The 19,919-nt window shown below is 43.1% G+C and overlaps 1 protein-coding gene across 2 annotated transcripts in view; it reads right to left on the reverse strand.

Annotated features, from left to right (window-relative positions):
- The window catches only part of HIRA (histone cell cycle regulator), an 89,353-nt gene that overhangs the window by 26,939 nt on the left and 42,495 nt on the right, over positions 1-19,919 (reverse strand). Inside the window, exons 13-15 of one of the 2 annotated variants that reach the window (XM_069496699.1) lie at positions 18,724-18,809; positions 14,201-14,398; positions 12,052-12,213 (exon numbers count right to left, since the gene is read on the reverse strand). In XM_069496699.1, the coding sequence (XP_069352800.1) occupies positions 12,052-12,213; positions 14,201-14,398; positions 18,724-18,809 (446 nt within the window). The remainder of the gene's footprint in view (positions 1-12,051; positions 12,214-14,200; positions 14,399-18,723; positions 18,810-19,919) is intronic. The other variant, XM_069496700.1, reaches the window with a different exon arrangement.

A 19,919-nucleotide genomic window follows, 5' to 3' on the forward strand; every position in this document is an offset into this window, starting at 1 on the left:
CTTCCCTTCAGAAACTACACAGGCAAGCAAAGAGTGAGGTGAAATATTTTTTTTTTTTTTTTTTAGACAGAGTCTCACTCTGTTGCCCAGGCTAGAGTGCCATGGCGGTAGCCTAGCTCACAGCAACCTCAAACTCCTGGGCTCAAGCGATCCTCCTGCCTCAGCCTCCCGAGTAGCTGGGACTACAGGCATGCACCACCATGCCTGGCTAATTTTTTCTATATATATTTTTAGTTGTCCATATAATTTCTTTCTATTTTTAGTAGAGATGGGGTCTTGCTCTTGCTCAGGCTGGTCTCAAACTCCTGAGTTCAAATGATCTGCCCGCCTCGGCCTCCCAGAGTGCTAGGATTACAGGCGTGAGTCACCGCACCCCGGCCTAACATATTTGAAGTGTTTTAAAAAAAACCCCACTAACCTAGAATTTGGTATCCAGTGAAATCATGCCCCAAAAGTGAAGGAGAAATAAAAACTTTCTCAGACAAAAACAAAAAAACAAAACACCTGAGGGAACCTATTGCCAGAATACGTGCCTTGCAAGAAAAGTTAAAAGTTTTTCAGAGAGAAGGAAATGATGCAGGTCAGAAACTCCTATCTGCACGAACAAAGGAACAGTTTTAGAATAAATGAACATAAAAAATAACACCTTTTATTTTTCCTATTTTCAATCAAACAGGTAACTTTCTATTCAAACCACGAAGAGCAACCGTGTCTTGGATGACGGTAGCTTATGAACAGGGCAATGAACGGCGGCAAACGCCACAGGGCAAGAACGCAGCGCTCTGGGGGGACGCACCCGCACTGCCCCTGCAGCGCTACAGTGTCATCTGAAGGTGGACTCAGCCTGGTTGTAAATGTTCACTGCAAACTTTAGAGCAACCACTAAAAAATTTTTAAAAAAGAAGTATAATTAATAATGCTAAGAAAGGAAAGAAAATGGAATCAAATAAAATGCTCAATTAAAACTAGAGAAGGCAGAAAGGAAAGATGAAAAATAAAGAATAGTGCAACGAATAGAAAACAGTTAAAAATATGGTAGATATTAATCCAACTAGATCATTATTGATCATTATTTCATTTTAAATGTGAAAACTCTAAATACATCAGTTAAAGACAGAGACTGACAGACTGGATTAAAAAAAATGTTTTGGGCCAGGTGCGCAGGCTCACACCTATGATCCCAGTGCTTGGGGAGGCCAAAGCAGGAGGATTGCTTGACCCACCTGGGCAACACAGTAAGACCCTATCCCTACAAAAAAATTTAAAACTTAGCCAGTTGTAGTGGTGAGCACCTGTAGTCCCAACTACTCAGGAAGCTGACACTTGAGCCCAGGAGTTTGAAGTTGCAGTGAACTATGATCATACCAGTGTACTCGCAGCCTGGGTGACAGAGCGAGACCCTGTCTCTAAAAAAAAAAAAGTTTTAAAATGGGTTTATTTTTAAAAATATTATATAAGACAAAGATAGATTGAAAGTAGCTGAGTGCAGTGGCATGTGCCTATAGTGGCATGTGCCTTCTTGGGAGACTGAAGTAGGAGGACTGCTTGAGCTGAGGAGTTCAAGTCTAGCCTGGGTGACACATTAATAGCAAGATCTCAAGTCTTAAAAAATAAATGAATAGGCAAGGCATGGTGGCTCATGCCTGTTATCCCACCACTTTGGGGGACTGAGGTGGGAGGATGACTTGAGCCCAGGAGTTTGAGACCAGCCTGGGCAACATAGTAAGATCCTGTCTCTAAAAAAAAACCCCCAAACAAACTCCTTCCCCCTCAAAAAAACCCAGCTGGGCATGGCGATGTGCACCAGTTGTCCCAACTACTCGGGAGGCCAAGGCAGGAGGACTGACTGAGCCCGGAAGTTTGAGGCTGCAGTGAGCTCTGATCACACTGTTGCACTGCAGCTAGGCGAGAGAGCAAGACCCCGTCTCTAAGAAAATCCATAAAAATACAACATAATGCTATTGTACACTTAATGGACTACAGTATAGTGTAAACAAACATTAACTTTTATATGCTGGGAAACCAAAAAATGTGTTTGACTTGCTTTACTGTGATATTAACTTTATTGCATTATTTACTTCATTGTGGTGGTCTGGAACCAAACCTGTAATATCTCAGAGGTACACCAGTATATCTAACAGGATGTCAAAATATATGTGGCAAAAACTGATAGACTACAAAGAGAACCAGACAAATTTGGTATTTTAGTTAGAACTTCAACATTCCTCTAATAGAAACTGACAGATCCAGCAGATGGAAAATCAATATGGACATAGTTAATTGAACAAGGTCATCAATTTCTTGGATTTAATTGACATTTATAAAAAATACTTTGCAACAATAGCAGAACACATATTCTTTCCAAGCTCACATAGAACATTGGTCAATATAGACCACATTCTGCGCCATAAAGCATACCCTGAATACCCTAACAAATTTAACAGAATAGAAATCATACAAAGTATGCTCTCAGACCACAGTGGAATTAAACTAGACATCACTAACAGAAAGATAACTGAAAAACCTCTAAATATTTAGCGATTAATAACATACCATGAGCCCTCTGTATCCACGGATTTAACCAATCACAGATTGGAAATAAAGTACTTGTGGAATATGGAACTGTGGATGAGGAGGGCTGACTTTTCACATCCACAGGTTCCACAAGGCCAACTGTGAGACTTGAGCATCCATGGATTTTGGTATTCCAGCCAGGGGGACCTAGGAACCAATCCCCCATGGATACTGAGTGATGACTATACTTTTAAGTAACACACGGGTCAAAGAAAAAATCTCAAGAGAAATAAAAAAATATTTTGAGTTAAAGGAAAATAAAAGCACAAGTTGTCAAAATTTGTGGAATACAGTGAAAGCAGTGCTTATAGGCACTAAACCCAGGCATTAGAAAAGACGACCTGAAATTGCTAATCTAAACTTCATCCTTAGGAACTAAAAAAAAAAGCTAAGCAATATATATTTAAAGTGAGCAGAAGACAAGAAATAACAAAAATCAGAGCAGAAATCAAGGAAATTAAAAACAGGAAAAGAACAAAGAAAAATCAATGAAATAAAAAGCTGGGTCTTTGAAAAGATCAGTACTAATATCAGAAATGAAGGAGAGGCCCTCGTTACTAATCCCATGGGCAATAAATAGATCATAAAGGAATATTATGAATATCTCTATGTCCACACATTTGATAACTTAGGTGAAATAAACCAGTTCCTTGAAAGAAACAATCTACTGAAACTCACACAAGGAAAAAGAGATAATCTGAATAGGACTGTATCTGTTAATGAAATTGAATCAATAATTAATAACCTTTTTTTTCTTTTTCAGTAGGAAAGCACCAGGCCCAGAGAGTTTTACTGGTAAAGTCTACCAAACATTTAAGGAAGAAATCGTATCAAATTTCTACAATCTCTTACACAAAATATAAGCAGAGGGAATAATTCCTAACTCCAATAAGGCCAGCATTACCCTAATACCAAAAACAGATAAAGACATAACAAGAAAGAAAAACTATAGATTAATTTCTCATGAACATAGATGCAAAAATTATTAACAAAACATTAGAAAACTGAATTCAACAATGCATAAAAAAATTATGCTTCATAACGAAATGGGGTTTTTTATTCCAGGTATGCATACTGGCCCAACATTCGAAAACCCATTAATGTAATCCATTATATTCAACAAGGTTAACAAAGAAAAACTTTATAATTAAAAAAATTACATAATTACCATTAGACAAAATCCAACACTCATTCATGATGACAACTCTCAAGAAACTAGGAACAGCAAGGAATTTCTTCAAATCCTATAGCTAATGTCATACTTAATGGTGAAAAACTAGATTTTCTCCTATGATTGAGAAGAAAGATGTCCCTTCTTACCAATCCTATTCAACACTGTACTGGAAGTCCTAGCTAATGCAACAAAACATTATAAGAAGGAAGGAAAAGGTATAAAGATTGGGAAGGAAGAAAAAACTGACTTTGTCCACAAACAACATTGTTTTTGTAGAAAATATCCAAGAATGAACAACAACAAAAAAACCTGGCACTAATAAGTGATTATAGCAAGGTTGTAGGATATAAGGTTAATATACAAAAGTCCATTGCTTTTCTATATATCAGCAATTAACAATTAGAATTTGGGCTTTTCTTTGTGGGTGGTTCTTTAATTGCTAATTCAAACTCTTTACTTGTTATAGGTCTATTCAGATAGTTGATTTCTTCTTGAGTCAGTTGGTAGTTTATGTCTTTCCTGGAATTTGTCCATTTCAACTAAGTTTTCTAGTTTATTGGTATACAATGAAATAGCATACCTTTAAAATCCTTTTTGTAAAGTTGGTAGTAAAGCCCTCTTTTCATTTCTGATTGTATTTATTTATATACTAATCCTTTATTTTAGAGACAGGGTCTCACTCTGTTGTTAGGCTGGTGTACAGTGGGTGACGTGATCATAACTCACTGCAGCCTCGAACTCCTGGGCTCAAGTGATCCTCCCACCTCAGCCTCCTGAGTAGCTGGGACTATGGGAACACGCCATCATACCTGGCTAATTTTTAAAATTTTTGGTAGTGACAGGGTCTCACTATGTTGCCAAGGCTGGTCTCAAACCCTTGGCCTCAAGTGATCTTCCCACCTCGGCCTCCTAAAGCGTTGCAATTACAGGTGAGAGCCACCTCACCAGCCACTAATCATACTTTCATACAACTTTATTCCTGCTGTTTTCAAATAACACTCCATCCGAACTACGTATCCATAGTACAGTCCCTGGTCATGCGGGGGTATGGGTCCAGGACCCCTTGTAGATATCCGAATCTGAGGATGCTCAAGTCCCTAATATAAAATGCAGTATTTGCAAATAACCTGTGCACATTCTCCTGTACACTCTAGATCACTTATAACACCCAATACGAGGCCTACACATCACTTCATTTGCAAGGATTCAACGCAGTACACGACATGTGGCAAATTCAAGTTTTGCTTTTTGGAACTTTGTAGAATGTTTTCCCGCCCAAATATATATTTTTCTTCTTTTTTTTTAGGCTGGTCAAGCAGTGGGAGTGAAGAAGGAACAAAGAAATCTGTAACTGGTTGTGATAAATTAGTTATAAACACCACTGTACTTGGAACAAGCCCCCCCAAATATTTTTGATCTTCACCTGACCTGGTTGAATCCGTGGATGTGGAACCCATAGATACAGAGGGCTGCCTGTACTGTGGTCTTCATAAATATTAATGAGAAGTTCCATAATTGACAGCCTACTCACTCAATGCTTCTATTTTGAAGAAGTTGGGTAAATGTTCTTTTTTTTTTTTTTTTTTTTTTTTTGTTGAGACAGAGTCTCACTTTGTTGCCCAGGCTAGAGTGAGTGCCGTGGCGTCAGCTTAGCTCACAGCAACCTCAGACTCCTCGGCTTAAGTGATCCTACTGCCTCAGCCTCCCAAGTAGCTGGGACTACAGGCATGCGCCACTATGCCCGGCTAATTTTTTCTATATAGATTTTTAGTTGTCCATATAATGTCTTTCTATTTTTAGTAGAGACGGGGTCTCGCTCAGGCTGGTCTCGAACTCCTGACCTTGAGCAATCCACCCGCCTCGGCCTCCCAGAGTGCTAGGATTACAGGCGTGAGCCACCGCGCCCGGCCTGTAAATGTTCTTTGTTATGATGCTAAAATAAACATCACAGACACCACAGAATCCCTGGGTCAGAGGCACCATTGCTGAACTGATTTCCTCAAGGAGTCATGAATCATACTCCTGCCTAGTGCCCAAGAGCCCTCATCCTTGTCTGCATTCTCTGCTCAGCTACCCCTCCTCTAGGTATTGCCTTTGGCCGTTCTTCCTACTGGTAGCCCCAGGTCATAGAAATGTGGGCAGGCATATCATAGTGTAGAATCCTGAACTCTTTTCATTTGTGCCCATGTGAAAAACTGGGAAAAACCAGAAGCCCCTGACTCTGCTCTGTAAAACCAAAAAGCCGGTTCCCCAACAGGGCAAAGCATACAACCCTTGGTGCTTTTAAAATGCTTTTTTAAAAAAATCAGACCACGGCTGGGTGCAATGGCTCATGCCTGTAATCCCAGTGCTTCAGGAGGCCGAGGCAGGAAGCTTGCTTGGGGCCAGGAGATTGAGAACAGCCTGGGCAACATAGTAAGACCCCATTTCTACCCCACCCCCCAAAAAAAAAATTAGCCAGGAGTGGTGGCACGTGCCTGTAGTCCCAGCAACTTGGGAGGCTGAGACAGGAGGATCCCTTGAGGCCAAGAGTCTGAGGTTGCAGTGAGCTATAATGACACCACTGTACTCCAGCCTCTAAAAAAAAAAAAAAAAAAGTCAGATCTTTGCCTCTCCAAAGGGCCTGTTTTACTATGATGTAAAAATTGGGTCATATGCATTTTCATATTAAATTTTTTTATTAAATAAACTTTTGTAATAGTCAAAAATGCATTCTCTCCCAGATATTCTAGATATAGAAACAGAATATTAGCTTATTCTAATTTTTTCTAACATGAATTTTCCTGGTTGAGATTGATTTCAGAGAGTTGTATGTATTAGAATGGAAGAATCTTATTAAACGTGAAACATGGGGGGAAAAGTCAGACTTTTGTGTAACTATAGTTTTATAAAATACATTAGAACATCACAGCAACATCAAACTATTATACAAGCTTCTAAGTGATATGGTTACTTTCTGAGGTCATCTCGACACCGGCCTGTGAAGTTCTCTAGCTTGGCACTGCCCCACTGCTTCACTCTCTGTGGTTCGGACCCTATGAGAGCCCTGACGAGTCTCCCCACTCCTACCTCTGCCACATACCCCATTCAGGGACCCTGAGACACCCCCAGCTTGCATGTGGGCCTGTGCCAGTGGTCACCCAGTGCACAGATCTAGATCCCTGCCAAGGGAGAACACGGCTGGCCGGAGCTGCCCCACTTATGAACAGGCTCCATCTCAGGTTCTGTCTGCACAGGCCAACTCGCCCTGCAGTCACCCACCTCAGGTCCCTCTGTGCCTCTAACTGACACATGGCCTTAAGGCAGGTGGAACGGAGGACCCACAGGTTCACCCAGGGCTGCCACTTTGCACCTGGGATGCTAGCAGTTGGCTCCCAGAGTCACCAGAGGCTCTTGGCTAAGAAGTGCCAGTCAGGCTGCCGGGGCCTCATTGCCCAACCACTGCAGGGAACAACAAAGGAACAACAGCAGGAGCTGACATGTGCTGCTCACCGTGAGACAAGGTAAAGGAAGAGGCTTTACAGGCCAATGCTTCAGCGATACCTCTTATGAGGCAGGTTCTCCTGGGAGGTCCATTCTGCCCATGAGGATGGACTCAGAAAGGCTACGTATCTCAAGATCACTGCCTCCGCCCTCCAGAAGTGGGAAGCTGGGACTCAACTGCAGGGCACGTATGGCTCCTGAGTGCTGCTGCTAACCACCATGTGACATTGCACATCAAAGGCAAACTTCCACTGACAGATGTTTTAAAGGGTTCCTCCTGGCTTTAAATTGAGAATCAATGCAAAAAAAACAAAAAACAAACAAACAAAAAAACAACAGCCATAGTAAGAAAGCTTCTGCATTTTCTGTAAAGCCTTTGTTAAAGATACTGGGCCTTATTTTATTTTCCTCATATGAGGATCCAACCCAATCTCCTCTTAGAATTTAGTACCAGACTCGTCTTGGAAGCAAGACGCTTAGTCCCAAGTGAATGCTCCCTCACTGCCACTTTCAAGTACGAAGCTGAGAATGACAAACGTGATGGCCCCTTATCCTACAGCTCTTGCTAGCGCTGTACGTAGGGCTGAACAGTCTTGTGAGACCATGGAGACACGGCTGCCAAGGGACCAACCCTGGTGGCATCAGGACCTTGAAGGACGGGCAGTCAAGACATTGCCTCCAGCAGCCCAATTCAAGAGGCACCCTCTGGGCTTCTCAAGCAGAATGTGCATACCCAAGAGATGGGGGCCGCAGAAGCCAGCAAGGCAACGTGGGGTGGCTTCCTAAACGAGGACTTTCTGTCTGCGGCACTCTGTAGTTTCTCTCAGGTGGGACATTCATTTTATTTTTCTGGTCAGAACTTACTCCATTTCCAAAAAAGGTTTCAGCACCTTCCGGTAAGCCTGTCACCTCCCCCTTGACAACTGTTGGCAGCACGTCCTCCCTGGGGGACTCCTCCCTGTACTCCTTTTCGGCTCCATCTCCTCACCTCCACCCCTGCCAGCTCCTCGGCCTGACCTGCCCTCAAATGTCAACTGACTTTTTTTTTTTTTTTTTTTTGTTTTGAGACAGGGTCTTGCTCCGTCACCCAGGCTGGAGTGCAGTGACATCATCATAGCTCGCTGTAACCTGAAACTCCTGGGCTCGAGCGATCCTCCTGCCTCAGCCACCCGAGTAGCTGGGACTACAGGCGTCACCACATCTGGCTAATTTTTCCATTTTTAGTAGAGATGGGGTCTTGCTCTTGCTCAGGCTGGTCTTGAGCTCCTGGCCTCAAGCAATCCTTCTGCCTCAGCCTCCCGGAATGAGCCACCATGCCCAGCCTGCAAAATGTGCCAACTGACTTTTAACCTGCAATGATTATTATTTCTCTCTTCTAAAAGTATTTTTTGGATTCATTTCCAAATCTGTCTGGTCTTTTTTGATGGTATGTTATTCTTTTTATTTTTTATTGAGATATAATTCATATAACCATAAACTTTGTCATTTTAAAGTATAGAATTCAATAGTTTTTGGTATATTCATAAGGTTATGCAACCAACACAACTATCTAATGCCAGAGCTTTTTCCTAATTCCAAAACCAAATTCTGTGCCCATCAGCAATCACTCCTCGTCCTCCCCTCCCCTCCAGTCCCTCGCAACCACGATTCTACTGTCTGTCTATGGATTTGCCTATTCTGGACATTTCATATAAATGGGATCATATAATATGTGGTCCTTTTTCCTTCACTTAGCATAATATCTTCAAGGTTTGTCCCTGTTGTAGCACACTAAGTACCTCATTCCTTTTCATTGCTGAGTAATATTCTATCATATGTATATGCCACATTTTGTTTACCTATTCATTATCTGACAGATATTTGGATTGTTTCCACTTTTTGCTTATTATGAGTAGTACAGATACGAACATTTGTATACAAGTTATTGCATGAACAAGTTTTCAATTCTCTTGTGAGTTTACCTAGGTATGGAATTACTGGGTCATGTGATAACTCTATGTTTAACCATTTAAATAACTGCCAGACTGTTTTCCAAAGCTGCTGAGTGGTTTTACATTCCCACCAGCAGTGGGAGAGTTCCAATTTCTCCCTATCCTCACCAACATTTCTTATCTGATCATCTGATTTTCTGATTGAAGCCATTCTAAGTGGGCATGAAATGGTATGTCATTGTGGTTTTGATTTGTATTTCCCTAATGGCTAACGATGTTGAGTGTCTTTTTATATGCTTATGGGCCATTTGTGTATCTTCTTTGGAGAAATTACTATTCGAATTCTGTGCTCATTTTAAAATTGTGTTACTACAGTTGTTTTACTGCTGAGTTGTTAGAGTTCCAAATAATCTCTTCCGTTCTGTGGGCTGTACTTGCACTTGATAGTGTCCTTTGAAGCATAAAAGTTCCTAATTTTGATGAAGTCCAATTTATCTATTTTTCCCTTTAGTTGCTTGTGTTTTAGGTGTCGCATCTAAGGAACAGTTGCCTAATCCAAGGTCACACAGATTTCTATGTTTTAAGAGTTTTATAGTATTAGCTTTTATATTTAGTTCTTTGATCCCTTTTAATTTTTATATACAGAAGAGAATATTATCTTTCCTCACATTTGCTATTTTATTTTTCAATTCTTTAATGATTTTAAGCATATTTCTTTTGTAGTTAGTTGCCATCGAACAATTCTGAGATCGGAGATTTATAGAAGTCTAAATCTCCTGTTTATTCTGTCTCCTGACATTTGTGCACAATGGCCTGTTTCTTCGTGTCTTGTTAGTGTGGATTGTACATTCATACAGGCAGTGTTTTTTTTATTGGTGGTAATGCTGTATACCCTGGAGATGGGTATACAGGGAAATGGATGGGAAATGTCCCTGCAGGGCGGATGTGCATCTCTGCCAAGTGCCTCTGGATGTTAATTATACTAGAATCCCCTGTGTTAATTTCACTTTTGTTGTTGCTGTTGTTGAGACAGGGTCTTGCTCTGTCACCTGGGCTAGCGTGCAGTGATGCAATCATCGCTCACTACAACCTTAAACTCCTGGGCTAAAGTGATCCTCCTGGCTCAGCTTCCCGAGTAGCTAGGACTAAGTGTTTGCAACCACTCCTGGCTAATCTTTAAATTTTTTGTAGAGATGGGGTCTCACTATATTGCTCAGGGTGGTCCCGAACTCCTGGCTTCAAGGGACCCTCCCGCCTTGGCCTTCCAAAGTGCTGTTGTGAGCCAATGCACCTGGCCCGTTTCATGTCTTGGCTTGGTGATTTCTAGATAACATAGGTAGTGTTAAATTGACCCCGAATCCACATGAAGACAGCCCTGTGGTTATACAGTCTTAAGGGAACACTGTTTTCTTAACCTCAACGATAGGCTGAGCCATGTTCCTGTACTGCCAATTGCATTTTTCTAGTGCCCGCTTCACACAGGGGCTGTCCTTCATCAAGCAGCTTGACTTGATGCTTGATGACTTAATTCCAACTCCTACAGAGATCAGGCCCAAGGCTTTATTTCAACTAGGTGTGGCCATTAAAACTCAAGGACCTCAGTCACCAGGTCACAGTACCCTAGCCCAGTACCCACGGTGTGGTCCTGTAACTGCTCTGGTTTTTCAGTTCACTCTTGATTTTAGATCCTGGTACTGTCCCTTAATTCTTGTGAACTAGTCGTGCATTTCAGGGATATGAATTCCATTTAATCCAGCATTTCAAAATACTTAGCAGCAGGAAGGTTTTCAGAGCCTCCATACTGCTGGACAGAGAAACTGCTAGACAAAAAGATAACACTGAAATTTTTATGCTAAAATAATCATGATTAGACTACATAGTACAAGGTTCCACACCAAGTTCATAGAAACAGCGTCAGGCTTGCAGGGAGGGTCCTCCCACGCTAGGCTGAAGGGACTGTTCCCCAAGGAGAACGAACCTTGCCCAGACATGAGGTTTGAGATCGTGGGCAAGGCCCAGGGCAGCACAGCACACTAAGTCATCATCCTCTCCGAAGACAGGCTTCATATAAATGCTCCTTTTATTGGGCACCTGCTGGCTGTATGGCTACTTCAAGAGTCTCTGACTGATGTCCCCGTACATGGCTGACGGTGGCGCAGGCTGGGGGTATCTTCTCAGGGCCACCTCGAAATGGGATTCAACCTGAGAAGACAGCTCTCAAGCCCTGCCCAGCCCCCCATTTAACACCAGCTCCTGACTCACTGGGCGCACGGCCAGCTCCCTGCCATCGCAGGAGTGCACAGGGGGGCCCCAGAAAAGCTTGGTGCCAACAGCAGAGGCTGAACACACCCGACCTGACCACTTCAAGAGAACATTCTCCTGAAACTCCAAGACCTGACTTGGCACTTACGTGCTAGTGCAGGCCCACAGAAGGGACAAGTAGCACAGAGTCTGTAAGTTCCAAAGCCCATCTGACTCCACAAAGATCTCACATACATCACTTTTATCTCAGCTCAATACTTCTGGTCAGTTTCTGAGCACAATCTAGGACTTCTACCTCTCTAACCAGGCTCCTGCTTCTCTCCTGGGCAACGCTGGGCTCCATCCAGACAGTGCCACTGTTCTTAGTACAGCCACCACTGACTGGCCCTGTGCCTTTGTCCCCTGTGTCCTCCCCCCACAGCACCCTCCTGCCACCTTCCCACTTTAAGTAGCTGTTCCTTTCTCCTCAGGGCTGGTGGCTCACTAAGGGCCCTGCAGTCTTGCGCCTGTGGACTGGCGTCTGCTCCCCCACAGGAGGGCAGGCTGCGTGGCTGGAACGCGGCCGCTGTACTGCTGGCCTGCGCCTCCCCTCCCTGGCCTCTCTGGGTCCGTGCACCTACCACCTACCTTTCAATGGCTGTCGGAGTCATGCTGGTCAAGGTAGGAGCACCCGGCGTGGCTTTGGACCGCTCTGTGAATCGGGAGTCAAACGCTTTCATGGGTTCGATCTTGGACGGGGTGGTTAACACGGAAGGCGACAATGCAGCAGGAGTAGAGGTAGCATTCACACTGGGGGAAGAAAACGGGAGGCTCGTCAAGCACAATCCTCACAGGATCTAGAGGTCTAGGGTTTGCATTACTCGGAGCCTACCGAGTAAGGCACAAATACCGAACTTTTACAAACAAAATAATCCAAGATATAATCTACTGTTCCTATTTCTTTAAAATTTTCATGTGTTAAAATTCTGGAAGTCTGACTACCTGAGTATGTTGTGAACAAATGCATTCACGTTTGCCTCTCTGTGTTCTGAGAGCTTTTGGGGGTGGTTCTTATAATCCTTTCCTCTAACCAGACAGCTCTGTCTCCACAACTTAAATGCAGCCTCTCCACCTCAAACCACTCCAACCACCAGCCTTTCCCATTTCAACAACAGGTTTGATGAGAAATGCCCCCATCTGGGGTCCTGAAGCCATGGTCTGTTATTGGCCTTCATCCTCAGCCAAGCACCCTCTGTCCTGGGAGGCCCCTCCTATCTCTGACTTGGGACAATGACAAATTCTCAGCACTCTCCTCCAAGTGCTCACCCCACAGCTTTCGCCTTCTACTCATTAGAGAAATGAGGCCCAGGCATACGTGTGCCCAGCACATTCCACACACTGGGAACTAAAGCTACTGGGACTCCTGCTGACCACATCTAGGCTAATACCCTCCACCTCCATCTGCCTGGACCCCACACCATGGACAGCCCTTTCCTCCTCCTCCTCCATGCCCTGTGGCCACCAGGATCTGTAGGGTCAACCCCTGAAACGGTTTTTAGATCTGGCACTGTCACAGACCCACGTCTTTCCAGACCTGCTTCCTCCCTGCATGCTTCGCTTCCTCACTGGTCTTGCTGCTCAGTCTCCTTCTCTTCCCACCCTGCTCACAGCTACTCAGGGCAGTGACACCCGATGCTTGGTGCCTGCCTCCACGGCGAGGGTGGCAGCATCCAGAAGTAGGAGGCTGTAGTAAGACAAGAACCCATCCCCACCAGCGGAGAAGCTCTCTAACAGTATAGGCCGTGTGTGCTAGGGGTGGCTAAATTTAGGCACCAAGGCCTCCTGGAGCATCTTCCTAAAATGCAAGTCCTAAAGTCTTGTATGTGCTCACTCTGGGGAAAAGCGCAGATTGCTCAGTTAAGCACAGAAACCCAGGCTTTCTCCCCTCTTTTTGGTCCTTCCTCAGGAACTCGGGGTGCTGCTCTTGCTGCTGTCCCTACTGCCCACCCCTCTTCCCCTGGGTGGCTTATATGGGCCTTGGGTGGGGCACCCTCTGCAACATCTCCCTGAGACCTCCGCACCGATCCCCCTTCAGATGGGCAGCCATTTCTACCCAAAGGACCCAAAGAGCCATCTGCAACCCTGTGGCAGCCTCTTCCCTATCAGCCTGCACACTCCAAGGACGAGGACCCACCCATCTACCCCCTTGGATGCCTGGGCCTAGCACAGTGTGTAACCCAGAGCAGGTGCTGGGCAAACATCCACTCCTGGCTCTTATCCGTGCTTGCCTGGTCCTTTCTGACTTCTAACTTGGTTTCCAGAAAAGGTCAGTGAAGACAAAGGCTCTCTGAGTGAATGTAATTCTCAGAGTACAAGGGGAGTCGGTGCCCTCCTACATAAACACCCTGCCTGAGATCAATGGTGTGGTGATACACCCCACAGAGTAAAGTGGAGGCCACGGCCCCAGAAATGCGAAGCCACCTCCAGTGCAGATCTGTCAGCAGGCGGGGCTGACTCTGTGGTGGGCGGCATCTCACTGGCAGGTCCCCTGTCTCAGCCTGATCCTTGGTCTGCCATGACACCCTCTTTGTGAAGTCCTCATAGTCCTGAGTTTCAGAGACTCACCTGAATAAGTCCTCCCCTCCAGGCAGGCTCCATCTAAAGTTAAGCATTTGCTTTCTTTCTTTTTTCATTGAAGGGGCCACAAAGTGCACATAGAACGAAATCCTCTGTCACAAAACTGTGTGCAAACCTGAACTTTCCCTGGGGACAGGAACAAGGCTTGGCGCCCACTGACCTGTCCTTATTGACAGAATCGCCTGCAGGCCTGGCACCGGTGGCCGCCACAGGCTCTGTGCAAGGCTTCGAGGCGCCGAAGGAGTTGGGGGTACTGGAGTCCAGTGGCAGTAGCTGCGGACTGCTATGAGAGGAGAGCATGGTGCCCGCCAAGGAGCCCGAGAGGGGGATGCTGTTAAAGAATGCCGTGGAGAAGTCCCTGTCATCAAGCAAGAACAAAAGTCAGCCTTGAAAATCAGATGCCATATCCAGTACTCTAACATTTTCTGAGTCCAAAGGCAGTATGTTTTCAGGGTAGAAAATTTGGAAAGTTACAGAAAAGTAAAATCACTTAATATATTATATTTAATTGAATGTAAGATGTACTACTACCGTATGTACCACTAAGGAAAAAAAGTTTTATTAATTAAAATTATCAGATGCCATTGATTGTATGATGCGCCCTCATCTCAGAGTGTTACACTGTGTAACCAAGTGTCTTAGGAGGAATGAAGTGCAGCACACAGAAAGGGCCTCCCTTTCAGGAAGGGCAGTGGGGTGTGCCACTGGATGGACATGCCGTAATTTACACAACTCAGCCTCGACTGTGTCCCAGGCTCTTCTACAGCAGATGCTGCTGCAACAGGAGGCAAGTTTTACAGTGTCAGCACTGAGGCCCCTGGGCCAGATCAGCCACATCTAACTCCTCCTGCCACTTCCACTGCTCTTTTGTGCCTTAGGTTCCAGTACGAAAACTAAAAAGCGCCAGGACTCTCCACAGGGGGCTGCTGTTAGGAGTAAAGTAGTTACTGTAGCACACACTTAGAACACACAGTAGCTACTGAAAGATGCCTAAAATCCTAATAATTGTCATTATACCTACGATTCACATATATACATGGATAAATTCCTAAAAGTGGAATTATAGTAGCAAATGAAATGTTCACTGATGATTTTGGATAAATATTTCTAAAGTGTCCTCCTCAAAAGTTTAAATGAATGACAGATCATGTATGTGAGTGCCTATTTCCCCATATCTGTACAGTTTTATCAAATTTCTTGACATTTGACAATCTGACAGATGAAAAATGCTATCTTACTACAGTTTTAGTTTTGATGTGAGTGATGTTGAAATTTTTTCATATAGAAACATTTGATTTCCTTTTTTTGAGGTGTTTGTTCATATCCTTTTGTTTATTGTTCTCTATTTGGTTATTATAGTCTTTATTATTGATTTATAAGAACCATTTACATATTTTAAAAATTCCTTATTTAAGAAATATTTTTCCCAGGGTGTTTTAACTCTTTATGGTGTATTTTCTCAGAAATACACCAAGAAAGTTAATTTTTTATAGTCTAAATTTTATGTTATTTGTAGAAAAGACTTTACCTCTAAGATTATAAAAATATTCTTCCATGGGCTCTTCTAGAATTTTAAACAAAAATATTTTAAACAACAAAAAAGTTAAACATTAAGAAAGAAACAGTCTCTGAGCTGTTCAGAATACATTTAACTTAAAAGGTATGAGGTTGAGATCCAACACTGTTCCTTAGAGGGTAAGGAAGTAGTTAAGAATTCCATTTATTGATTAAATTAGCTAATGTTTCCTCACTGATGTGAAATGCTACCTTTAAAATTCCCATATATATTTGGGCCTATTTCTGGATATTTTATTATATTCCATTGCTCTGTCTATTCATGTGTCAGCATCTCGCTGTTTTCAGTATTATAGCTTTTAAGTTTTAATTTCTGATGGGATTAGTCTTCCCTGATTAATCTTTTTCAGAAATATTTCAGCTATTCCTATTTATTTTTCCATGTAACTTTAGAGTCACCTTGTCTGATTCTGAACACTCCTATGGTTATTTGCATTGGTTCGTGTTAAATTTATACATTAAGAGAGGACTGATGTCTTTATGATGCCACCCTAGCTAATCAACCGGATGCATTTCTGTTAATAGTAATTTCTTTGAGTTTTCTTTTAGGTCTCTCAGTAGTGTTTTAAAATTTTCTTCATTGAGATATACATTTCTTGTCACACTCCAGGTATTTTATTTATGAATGTGATTTTTTTTCTGTATATGTGCCAAGGGGAGTTGGTGCTACCTGGTCTCATGTTGATCGTATCCAGCCACTTGATTGTCCTTTTATTGTCCATGGCAGCTTTTCCAGATGATTCTCTTATATACCATATCACCCTTAAGTAACAATGTATTTCACTTTCTCCTTTCCAATTTATTCTTTCCCTTGACTAACTGCATAGGCTGGGACGTTGAAAAGAATGTTATAGTCACAAGGGCAGACTTTGTTTAGTTTTTTAATTTAATTTGGAATAAGATAATTTATCAAGTTAAGGAAGCATCCATCTACTCTCACTTAATTGTTTTAAATTAGAACAATGTTGAATTTTATCAAAATTCCTTTAAGCATCTATGGAAGTGATTATACAATTATTTCTTTTTATTTTTGGACATGAAGAATAAAATTAATAGTTTCCCAAAATTTGAACCTCCTTGATTTCCTGAAATAAACCTTACTTGGTCATGGTGTAGTACCCTTTTAACATGTAGTAATGTTCTGTTTGCTACTATTTTATATAGGATTTTGCACTGACATTCACAAATAAGAATGACCTGGGATTTATTATGCTCTATCTCTGTTAACATTTTGATATAAATATTATGTTCATTTCAAAAAAGAATTTCCAAGTTTCTTCTCTATGAACTAGAATATTTTAAATAGCATTACAGTTATCTGTGCCTTAAAAGTTTCTTAGAGTTTCCATGTGAAGCCTTCTTAGTCTGGTGGCTTTGGGTTAACTCTTTGACAGTGTTTCCTATTTCTTCTATAATAATTTTTCCATTTAAGTGACTTTATTTTCTTTATAAACCATCTACTTTCAAATTTATCTGCATAGACTTCAGGATGGAATTGTCTCATCCTTTTGATTTATTCTATATCTATGATAATTTCCCACTTATAACTACTTTGAATATTTGTGTTGCTTCTTTTCTTTCTTGATTAGCTAAGGTAATAATTACCTATCATGTTGCTACTTGTTAGAACATGTGAATCAGGAGGGTGAAAAAGCCTTTAAGACCAAAGAATCAAGTCCTGGCGCCAAGAATACGCACCCTGTGGCAGAAAGTGGGCTCAAGGCCAGCTAGGAAGCTTCCTCCGCCTCCTCATCAGGTAAGGCCTGGAAGGATCCAGAGAACAAAGTGCCACCAACACCACCACCACCTCCCTCCCTCCCTCCCAGAGGCCCAGCAGTGTTCAGGGCACACGCACACTTGGTCCTAATAAAAGGTAGGCAGGTGGCATTACCCCCTTAACCCTACAGGTTTGCAATGGAAAAAGGATCAGTCAAAGGAAAATCACTGTTCTGGGAGGAGTCCGCAGACCTGGTTCTGGCCTCTCCAGCCACCAGGCCTCTGCTCTCTGGGGCCTCAGAGCCTACACACCTCACATGAGGAGGCTGGATCAGCACATCGTATGACTGACGGTTTCGTCATACTTCAAGGAAGATTTGGAATAGCTCAGGGCGAACATTGCAAAATGCAGTTGTCTTCAGTGCATAACGTCCACAAAGGACTTCCTGACACCCTGAGCTGACTGGCTAAATGAGTATAAAACCCAACGTGAACTGCTTTGACAGTGGTGGTCTATTTCTTTCACATAAGGCCTTACTATTTTTCAAATCAACATACATCATTCTGGGGAGAATGATCAATAAAAACGTTGTGACAACAGCAAGTGGTGAATAAGTCTGTTCCATGATTTCTGTCCCCCATAGACACAGAGAAATGTGTCTCAGAGAACTACCCTCCACCCAGCAATTCCACTTCTAGAAATTATCCCAAGGGAACAGTCACAGGTGTGCTCAAAGATTCATTTACAGTCACGAAAAACTGGAAAAACTACAAGTCCACAGTTAAGGGGCTGGTTATGTAAATCATGGTGCATTCATAGGACAGGAACCTGGATAGTCAGCAAGTGAAGACCTCAGAGAACTATTTATTAAAATGAATGAATGGTCAAGATACAGTAGCACGTGGGGAAAAAATACAGATATCAAAATGCTAACAGTGATTATATCTGAAAGACTGCATTATGGATAATGCTTTTTTCTTCTTTGGGTTTTTGCTATTTTTCTAAATTTTTAACAATGCTTATATATACCTTTCTAATCAGAAGAAGGTGGTCATAAAAAGAAAAAAAATCAGTCTGACTGTTTTCCCATGTGTTCTCTAGTGCCCTGCCAACAGAGAAGTGCAGCAGATGTGCTGTTCCTGAAAAGGTGCCAGGCCTGCCAGCCGTCGCAACCCCCACCTGCCTTCCACACGAGTCAAGCGTGCACAGGGCTCTATGAGGAGCACGGGGCTCGGAGGCTGGCGGGGCTCAACCCCCTCACTTCCATGTTCTATCAGTCAGGCATGGCCCAGGGGCCCGTGACGACCCTAACTGTCAAAGCGCTAACTGGCGGAGAGAGAGGAAGACCTCCCCAGATAAGGTCACAGAAAGCTCGGTGAATGAACGAGTACCCAGTGTCCAGCTGTGCTATGCAGAGAGGCGTGATTCTTCTCCGACCGTCTGCTGTCCGAGTCTCAACTTGCTTCTTCAAAAGATTCTGGCAAAACAGAGTCACATAAATGAATGGAAAAGTTTCTAGCAACTATCTTCAAATATCAAAAAAATCAAGCTTCCTTTTTCCCTGGTGATAAGAATACTTAGCATAAGATCTACTATCTTAGCATATTTTTAACTGTGCAATATTGTACTGTTAACTGCAGGCACTGTGCTGTACAGCAGACCTCTAGGACTCATTCATCCTGTAAAACTGCAACTTTGTGCCCCCTGCCCCCAACCACAGGCACCCAGCATTCTCCTCTGCTTCTGTGAGCTTGATCCTCATATAAGTGATATCACAGTGTCTGTCCTTCTGTGTCTGGCTTATGATTTAGTTGTATGCCTTAAACATGTACACCTTTTTGTATGTCAATTATACCTAAAATCAGTAGGTTTAAAAAAAGTAAGGCTTTTAAGGAAATGTACTCTAACTTCCCTTTCTAAGTCTTTCTGGTACAGCTAAACTAAGCCACCTAATCAAAGACTAAGCCTTTTTTATCAGGGCATGTGCTCACCTTCCTGCATGATAAAGAAGGGCAGAAAGCTTCCAGATGAACTAGCACCAGTACTACAGAGCTGGCAACCAGGTTCCCAGTGCAGCAAGCACATTCCAGGTTGGCCACCCCCACCCAGCAGCCATAGGGTCAGTGAAGGAACCAAAGGACTGAGAGACTACACTCATGAACCACACTCTTGTCTGGTGATTTTCAAACTGACTTTCATCACAAAATCCCTCTTCTACAGATGGCCATAACCATGGGCTCCCACTCACACATTACGCCTGAATCACCTGGGAGAGGTTTGTCAACCTACACAAGCTTCTGGAGATGGTGTTAGCTCCCTAGGTAATCTCATGTCCTAAACTGTTCCTGCCCCATTTCCAACCCCCTTTCCATGAAACACAGGCTTCCAGATGAAGAAGAGGAGCCCACAGATGTGTCCTAAGGGCAGAGCCTGAAATCCACTTCTCTCAATATCTAGAATGTCCTAGAAAGGCCAGCAGGTTCAGGTTTGGAAGTTCCTATAAAAGATGATCTGCTTTAGGGCTCCGGGGGACAAGGAGGCCTTTGATCAAGGTGCCTCAGGCCTCATTACTGCCTTGTGCAGCTGT

The sequence above is a fragment of the Eulemur rufifrons genome, chromosome 21 (assembly GCF_041146395.1).
Source record: "Eulemur rufifrons isolate Redbay chromosome 21, OSU_ERuf_1, whole genome shotgun sequence".
NCBI lineage: Eukaryota > Metazoa > Chordata > Mammalia > Primates > Lemuridae > Eulemur > Eulemur rufifrons.